This window comes from Telopea speciosissima, chromosome 7 (assembly GCF_018873765.1).
Source record: "Telopea speciosissima isolate NSW1024214 ecotype Mountain lineage chromosome 7, Tspe_v1, whole genome shotgun sequence".
NCBI lineage: Eukaryota > Viridiplantae > Streptophyta > Magnoliopsida > Proteales > Proteaceae > Telopea > Telopea speciosissima.
In genome coordinates this window covers 46,510,206-46,518,913 of record NC_057922.1, presented here as the reverse complement: position 1 = coordinate 46,518,913, position 8,708 = coordinate 46,510,206, and the positions used below count along the sequence as shown (strand labels likewise).

General features: G+C 40.6%; 1 protein-coding gene across 1 annotated transcript; it reads left to right on the top strand.

Moving 5' to 3' along the window:
• The first annotated feature begins 6,187 nt into the window (after window positions 1-6,187).
• On the top strand, window positions 6,188-8,500 carry LOC122666720 (putative receptor protein kinase ZmPK1). Its single transcript, XM_043862778.1, has one exon. It carries the CDS (start codon window positions 6,189-6,191, stop codon window positions 8,487-8,489), a length of 2,301 nt encoding a protein of 766 aa, XP_043718713.1. The 5' UTR covers window position 6,188; the 3' UTR covers window positions 8,490-8,500.
• The last annotated feature ends 208 nt before the right edge of the window (window positions 8,501-8,708 follow it).

The window sequence follows — 8,708 nt, the reverse complement described above, 5'->3', positions numbered from 1 at the left end:
GTCTCCCCTAATTAGAGGACTATATGATAAGTTAGTCTACATTGTTAGTTTTATGCGGTTAAGTGATGAAGTTAGCAAGTTAACTTTTTTTGAATCCCTAAACTACCCTCAGACAAGGGTAAACATAATTGTTTTACCCTAATATCAAAAAGCTCTAAAGTTTATTTAACTCTCAATCTACACATGACATGCAACTTAAGAATCCGATCTACTTGCTGCTTTAGTCATGGGCAAAGATAGAGATCAAATCAACTACTAGCATATTAAAATCTCACCAGAAGCCAATCGAGAAACATTTGAGTTCAATAAGAGATTAAAATCTCACTGGAAGACCTCGTCAAGTATGGCACTGATTTGCTCGTCGGTGAACTTAATGCTAGAGGTGGGTTTACAATTTTGTAGAGGATGGGTGGGTTGCAGGGGTGGAGATGGGGCGGTGGATTGGGATGAAGAATAGGGGAATGCCACTAATCCCAAAAATCCTGCACTATTTTGGTTAGAGCTTCATGTGTTTTAGACTTTTAGGGTTTGAGAATTTTGAGGGTCCCATAACAAAGGACTTGTAGAACTGGATCAGCCATAACACAAGAGTTGTAGAAAGGAAGAAGCATTTCTATTGTTGTTGTGGTTGTAGAGAACGGAACAACACCCAAACCCATCTGGGCATTGTAGATATAGTAGACGCTGAATTTTGTCCCCACCCCCGGCAATGATGACAATTGGACACAGATGACTGACGACATCCCCCGCGGACACTTCTCCCATTTTCAAGCCCAAAAACACCTAGAAAGAAACAAAATGAACATAACCTGCGCCACTCCCACACCCAAGCCACTATGGCACAACAGCATACACCGTTGTCGCAGTGGCCTAGGACAAAGCCACTGCGATGCCGTAGAGATAACACGGCATCGTAGTGTTGTGCAAGCACTACCGTGGCGCCACACTACTGCAGCTCCACGGAGGCATTGGGATCCCTATAATAGGGGTCCCTCCCTCATTTACAAACAAGAGATTTTTTGAGAAGAGACTTCTCGGTAAGAGCACTCCCAAAGCCTATTTTTACCATTTTTGCCTACCAAAGCCCTGTTTTGCCCATTATGGGGTTCACTCCACCTCTAGTTTTGAGTCCTTGAGCTTTAATACCCTGCCTAAGGTCCAGATCATCTAAACCTGACTTTCCAACCTATTTTCACCATATTCCATTGAAGACTTGAGAATTCTCTATGGCGTACTTACTCCATCCGAGGATTGAGCATTTGGCTCTTGAAACCTTATGACGCTATTACTCTACCCGAGGCTCCAAGATTCAATACTTGCAAGTCATTATTCTGTCCAAGATCTCAAGACTCAACACTTGTAAGCCGTTACTCTGTCCAACAAAGGCTAAGTCAGTCATTTGTCTCCACCTAAGCCGGGGGATGCATTCCATCTGGCATTTTTCATAATCCCATTGGTTTAGCATACAGTTTATGCATTATCATAATCGCATTGGTTTAGCATACAAGTATACATTTCTACCATTACCCTTTGATTTTGGTAGAATGTTGACTCTTAAGTATCCATGTGTAATATACATAATAATTAGAATAATGTAGTTTAGTTTTATTTGAACAGTTTATGCATCATCATTTAGCCATGCATGTTGGTATAGGATAACAAGCATCTAATATAAAGATCAATTTTCCTGGGCGAGGTAGGTGTCTAACACCTTCCCACTCTCATTACCAAACCAAATAGAATCATGTAGCCCTTCGCAGGGCTACACCAATTGGGTCCTAGGCCCTAACCCTAGGTGGCGACTCCATATGATATATGACCCCAACCCCCTGATAATTGACATAGGCCCTTCTTTACCTTGAGGAGCACGGATGACCTACATTTGCAGACAACACCTCCAGGAAGGGGAGGGAAACTTCCCCGTGAATCCCCTGTAACAGATCCTCATACAGTTTTCTGCGAATTCAATTCAATGGAGATATTAATTAAAAGAAAGAACATAAAAATAAAAAGAGAAAGAGATCAAAAAACCCAAAACAAAGAGAAGAAGGGAGCGAGAGAAGTTGCAATACCTGTGTCCGATTAGTTGGGAAGGAAAGAGATTGAGATACCGCACTTCAACGGCCATGAAAATGGACTTCTCTTATGCTCTTTATTATCGGTTCTGGTTGGAGAGGGAAATAGAAATAGAGACAGACAGAAGAACAGACAAAAGATATAAAGAGAGGGAGAAAGGGAAAGATGAAACAAACATGCAGTAGAGGTGGTGAAGGTGAATGGGGTTTATTTAGGAGTTCGGATCCTCTCCAACGACATTGAAGAGGAATCCTCTCCAATGACGTTCTCCTAAGGCCACGTCTCATATCAATTCATGGAGAGTTAACCCTGTTTTATTTATTTTGATTTTATTGTTTCTATTTTTCTTTTTCCACTCTCCCTCTTTTTTAGTAATCCATAAAACGTGATTGAATTCAAATAGGTAATCGAAAAAATAGATAATTAAGATAGGAAAACCTTCTACCAAAAAAAAGATAGGAAAACATGTCCCAACCATTTAAATCTTTGGAAATTGCATCGAAGGATCCCCAAATTAGTTGAATATTAATTAAACATGAAAATAAAAGCATTATTTTCATAAATGAAAAAAATAAAGAGAAGGATATGTTTATCGATGGCTCTTTTGGGTTGGGTTCAGTTTCGATTTCATGCCTAAAACCATTAAACCGAACCGAAGTACCTTTTTTCAAACCGAATAAGGAACCATATAAAATTATATTCTTTTTAAAATTTTTAATCAATTGTGGATGATAAATTATTTTTTATCTTAATCTTTGGAAAAAATTTGGTGGACTATGATCCTAACAAATAAAGGTTTTTTGTTAGTGAAGATGTAAAAAAGTTGGTCCAAACATTAAAAATAGAACTTCAACCGAATATGAAACCAAATTAAATCCCACCAAGAAGCAGAATACAAAACTGAATAAAAATTGAACTGAACCTCAATTCGATTTTGAAAATGTATTCCTATTGTCGGTTCGGTTTGGTTTTGATTTCAACATTTTGTTTCTTAATCAAGCCTAAACCAAACCGAATGACACCCTTACTCTCAGGGTGCTATAAAAGTGTCATGGTCCAAAAAGGACCCTCTACACAATCTCCTTATCAGAACCCACCCCCATTAAATCTATGCTTCCTATGATAAGTAATCTGTGTTTGGTTTATTATCTTGTGATAAGACTTTGTAATTTATTTATTAAAAATTGAGTTGATTATTCTCATTTCATGTTTAAGCTTTAAAGTGTCAGTTTTTTTGAATTGAGTTGATTATTCTCATTCTCATTAAATCTTTGCTTCCTATAAAGTGTCAGTTTTTTTCTCTAATTTAATGGAGATTTAGTTACTATGAAAAGGCCGTTCTTAGTTTCTTACTCACCTTCTATAACGTAACTAAGCGTTGAATGGTAATGCAAGAGACACAGAAGGTGGATTCTTCATCTCAGGAGAGCAGTTGGAGAGAATAGAGAGAAGAAGTTAAAATTGTCTCAATTTTCAGGTAACATTCACTAGCCTTCAGGAATCTTAGGTTTACCATGTGGAATTATATCAAATCATAATTTCTGACCCCAAGATCAACACCAAACGCACAACTAGTGGCAGGGTTTCTTCTCCTGTAGGCTCAAGTTGATCGAGAAAATTAATAACATTGACTTTTGGAAATTAACCTTGGTAACAAATTCAAACTAGATGGATGGATTTTCATATGAAACATGTCATCTTTTGAGATTGGAACTGGAAAAATAACTAACAGATGGAAATTAGAGGTGATAAGAATCCACGGCGTACACGGAAGTAGGGATAAGCGGAAGTAAAGGAGGTTGATTAATGTCAGTATGCGTAAATTTCCCCAAAAATGATTAATCTTTTTGACAATAACAACTCACCAAAATAGACTTAAATAAAAAGGTTTACCGTTTATTAATAGGTCTCATGAGTGCATGACAACAAGACAAACAGAGCAGATGATACGGATACTTTTAGTTTTTTCAGCTGTAAAAGACCCCACTTTAACACCCACATTCACATCATAGGTTTCAATTGTGGTCACCCTTAGGCCTTATCACATTTTCGACAGTTTCAGATTCCTTGTCAGAACTTTAGCGGTACAAGAAATATTAAATGCATTTTACGTGGCTACGCGTATTTAATCCAATAAAAAAATTTCCATGGTCAAAAGCTACAGCACCTGGTGCAAAGCTACAGCACCCACAATTTAAATTTATTGGGACCCAGCCCAAACTACCCATTCAGAGTTTTCAGACAATCAGCCCTCGTCTTCTAGAACAGAAAAACAGTGAAGAGGAAAGATGGATTTTTTTTCCCTAAGGTTTTCTCACACATTCGCGGTTGTGAGGTTTTCTTTAGGGATATTAGACACATGTCAGAGAAAAATTCAATGATACGATGATGATTCTCAAACAACAAAGTGTCTCTCTCTCTCTCTCCTCTCTCCACTCTTTCCTCAAAACCACTCTCTTCTCTCTCCTCTCTCCACTCTATCCTCAAAATCGCTCTTTCTCTCTTCTCTCTCCACGTTTGCTACAACTCTCGGATTTTTTTCTTCTAAGGTTCCCTCACCCATACGGTTGTGAGGTTCTCTTTAAGGATGTTCAACACGTGTCAGAGAGAAATCCAACGACACGATAGTGATTCCCAAACAACGAGTGACTCTCTCTGTCTCTCCTATCTCCACTCTTTCCTCAAAACCACTCTCTTCTCTCTCCTTTCTCGACTCTATCCTCAAAACCACTCTCTTCTCTCTCCTCTCTCCTTTCTCCTCTCTCCACGTTTGCTGCAACTCTCACGTCTCTCTCCTCTCTCTCGTCTCCTCTCTCTCGTCTCTCTCCTCTCTCTGCTCTTCCTGTTCATTTTTCAAGATTACCTCATTTCTAGTTCTATACTTCTACCCATTTCAGAAGGTAGACCAGACATACATGAACACTAACCAAAAAGAGAGTATAAAAAAACACACAAAAAAATACAGAAAAAAAGTGCACAAAGATAAATTACCGATTGATTGAAGTTGAAAGTCGAAACAGAACCAAAAATGAGGTAATCTTGAAAAATGAACAGGAAGAGCAGAGAGAGAGGAGAGAGACGAGAGAGAGGAGAGAGAGGAGAGAGACGTGAGAGTTGCGGATTTTTTTCCTCTAAGGTTCCCTCACCCATACGATTGTGAGGTTCTCTTTTGGGATGTTCGACACGTGTCAGAGAGAAATCCAACGGCACGATGGTGATTCCCAAACAACAAAGTGACTCTCTCTCCTCTCTCCACTCTTTCCTCAAAACCACTCTCTTCTCTCTCCTCTCTCCTCTCTCCACTCTATCCTCAAAACCACTCTCTTTTCTCTCCTCTCTCCACGTTTGCTCAACTCTCACGCTTTTCTCCTCTCTCTCCTCTCTCTCCTCTCTCTCTCTGCTCTTCCTATTCGTTCTTCAAGATTACCACATTTCTGGTTCTGTTTCGATTTTCAACTTCAATCAATCGGTAATTTATCTTTGTGCTCTTTTTCTCTGTATTTTATTGTTTGTTTTTTTATACTCTCTTTTTGGTTAGTGTTCATGTATGTCTGGTCTATCTTCTAAAATGGATAGAAGTACAGAACCAGAAATGAGATAATCTTAAAAAATGAATAGGAAGAGCAAAGAGAGGAGAGAGATCAGAGAGAGGCAACGTGAGAGAGGAGAGAGACGTGAGAGTTGCAGTAAACGTGGAGAGATGAGAGAGAAGAGAGTGGTTTTGAGGATAGAGTGGAGAGAGGAGAGAGAAGAGAGTGGTTTTGAGGAAAGAGTGGAGAGAGGAGAGAGAGAGAATCACTCGTTGTTTGGAAATCATCATCGTGCCGTTGGATTTTTCTCTGACATGTGTCGAATATCTTTAAAGAGAAACTCACAACCGTATGGGGGAGGGAACCTTAGAGGGAAAATATCCAATTCATATAAACTTCAAGCTTCTATTGACGTGCTTGAGCAATCCATTAACTTCCAATGCGAAAAAATTCACGGACCGACTGAAGTCGACTGTGACGTTAATATTTTCGTAATTACATGACCAACTCGACCTTCAACTCTACTGCTATAATCTGCTACCATCTCAGAAAATCTCAACGACTCCCCTGCAACCAAAAACCATGGCTCTCTGGTTCCACTACCTCCTCCACTTACCTATCCTTCTCTCCAATCTCTTGCCATCAACAGCTCAACAACAACAACAGAAGCTTTCTTCTTTCAACACCTCTTACTCGCCATGGTCGCCGAGTCTGAACCGAATACTCGTATCGACGAATTCAATCTTCTCTGCCGGATTCCGGCCATTACCCACCAATCAAAACCTCTACATCTTTGCTATTTGGTACCAAAACAGCTTTGATCAAACCATCGTATGGTCACTTAACGGAAATTCAACCGTGACCCGTTCTTCATCTCTCGTCATCTCCTCTTCTGGTACTCTCGAACTCAAAGACTCTACAGGGAAGAACTTATGGCAACCCACAGCAGTTGATAACTCCACTGGTGCCGGTCTAGTTCTTCATGAAAATGGAAAATTGGTGTTTGGTAATTGGAACAGCTTCAAATATCCTACTGATACGATTCTCCCCAACCAGATCATAAACGGCACAACTCTTGTGTCAAAGAATGGGAATTTCATGTTTGTGAACTCTTCGAAATTAGTTTTCAATTCTTCCAATTACTGGGGTGAACATGTATTTAACATGTTAACCTCTGATGGGAATATTACAAAGATAGATGATGCGACTCCATGGCGACCCGCCGATCTGGGTTCGTCATGGTTGCATCGATTAACTCTCGACGACGATGGGAACCTCCGAGTTTATAGCCTTGACCCTGTTTCAGGTTCATGGAAGGTGGTTTGGCAAGCGATACAAGAGCTCTGTTCAATACATGGAACTTGTGGAGAGAACTATATTTGTATGACCAAAACTAGCTCAAATTCTACTTACTGTGTCTGTCCGCCGGGATTCCGAGTGCGAAACAACACCGCCGGCGAAGTCTGCGATAGGGGAATTCCATTAAAGCAACGAGACAGCAAATTTCTCAAGTTGGATTTCGTTGATTTTGGTGCGGAGAAGAATAGGAAGGAAATACAAGTTCCCAGTTTCACTAGTTGCAAGTCTGGTTGTATTAACAACCGAAGTTGCCTTGCCTTTACATTCAAATTCGATGGAACACTGACTTGTATTCACCTTGATCGTCTCATCTATGGCTACTGGTCACCAGGGAGCGAGACCTCCACGTATCTTCGCGTATCAGATTACGAAACTACAGGTGAAGTTACAAATTTCACAAGTATGGCAACCAAGGTAAACACAATCTGCCCTACTCTGATAAGCCTTTCTTCCCCACCTAAGGAAACAAACACCACAACTAGGAACATATCCATACTCTCCACCCTCTTTGCAATTGAATTCCTTATTGGGTTCTTCTCTTTCTGGGCTTTCCTCAAGAAATACATCAAATACAGAGACATGGCTCAGATGCTAGGCCTTGAGCTCTTACCCACTGGAAGCCCCAAACGGTTTAGCTACGCAGAGCTCAAAACAGCTACCAATAACTTCTCCAATGTCATCGGACACGGTGGGTTTGGCGTGGTTTTCAAAGGCGAACTCCCCGATCATCGAATTGTTGCCGTAAAACGCCTTAAAGATGTCGCCGGCGGCGAGGCTGAGTTCTGGGCAGAGGTCACCATCATAGCTAGAATGCACCACCTTAACTTAGTTCGAATGTGGGGATTTTGTGCAGAGAAAGGGCAGAGAATGTTAGTCTATGAATATATACCAAATGGTTCTCTTGCTCATTTCCTCTTCTCTGCTAATAGGGATGAGCCAGAGCCAAGGCCAACGCTTGACTTGAGCGTAAGGTACAGAATCGCCCAGGGTGTAGCTAGGGCCATTGCCTACCTTCACGAGGAGTGTTTGGAATGGGTTCTTCACTGTGACATCAAACCAGAGAACATTCTTCTAGAAGATGATTTTTGCCCTAAAGTCTCAGATTTTGGGCTTTCGAAGCTAACGAAGAAGGAAGACATGGTGTCCATGTCACGCATCAGAGGGACACGCGGGTATTTGGCTCCTGAATGGGTGAAGATGGAACCCATCACGGCGAAAGCTGATGTTTATAGCTTTGGAATGGTTTTGTTGGAGATTGTGAGCGGAATGAGGAACTATGAGTTCCGTCGATCGTCGATTGATAGTGAAGAATGGTACTTTCCGAGATGGGCGTTTGAGAAAGTGTATAGAGAGATGAATGTGGAGGATTTATTGGACGGTCGGATGGTGAAGACTGCGATGTGGTGTCTCCAAGATAAGGCGGAGATGAGACCTTCGATGGGAAAGGTGACAAAGATGCTTGAAGGGACGGTGGAGATCATGGAACCAGCAAAGCCCACCATTTTCTACCTTGGAGATGATTAATAGAATAAGCGATGATTAATAGAATAAGCGCTCTCTCTCTCCTTTTAAGTATGTATGATTTAACCAAACAATCATCTTTAAAGTCCAAATGCAAGAACAAACCTTGGGGCTTAGGCACCACATAAACAATAGCCTATTTATATTTTGCCTAGCCTAAATATCCCTAGAACTGTTATGAAAAGATTTAATACTATTTGCTCCAATTTTTTATGGGAAAAT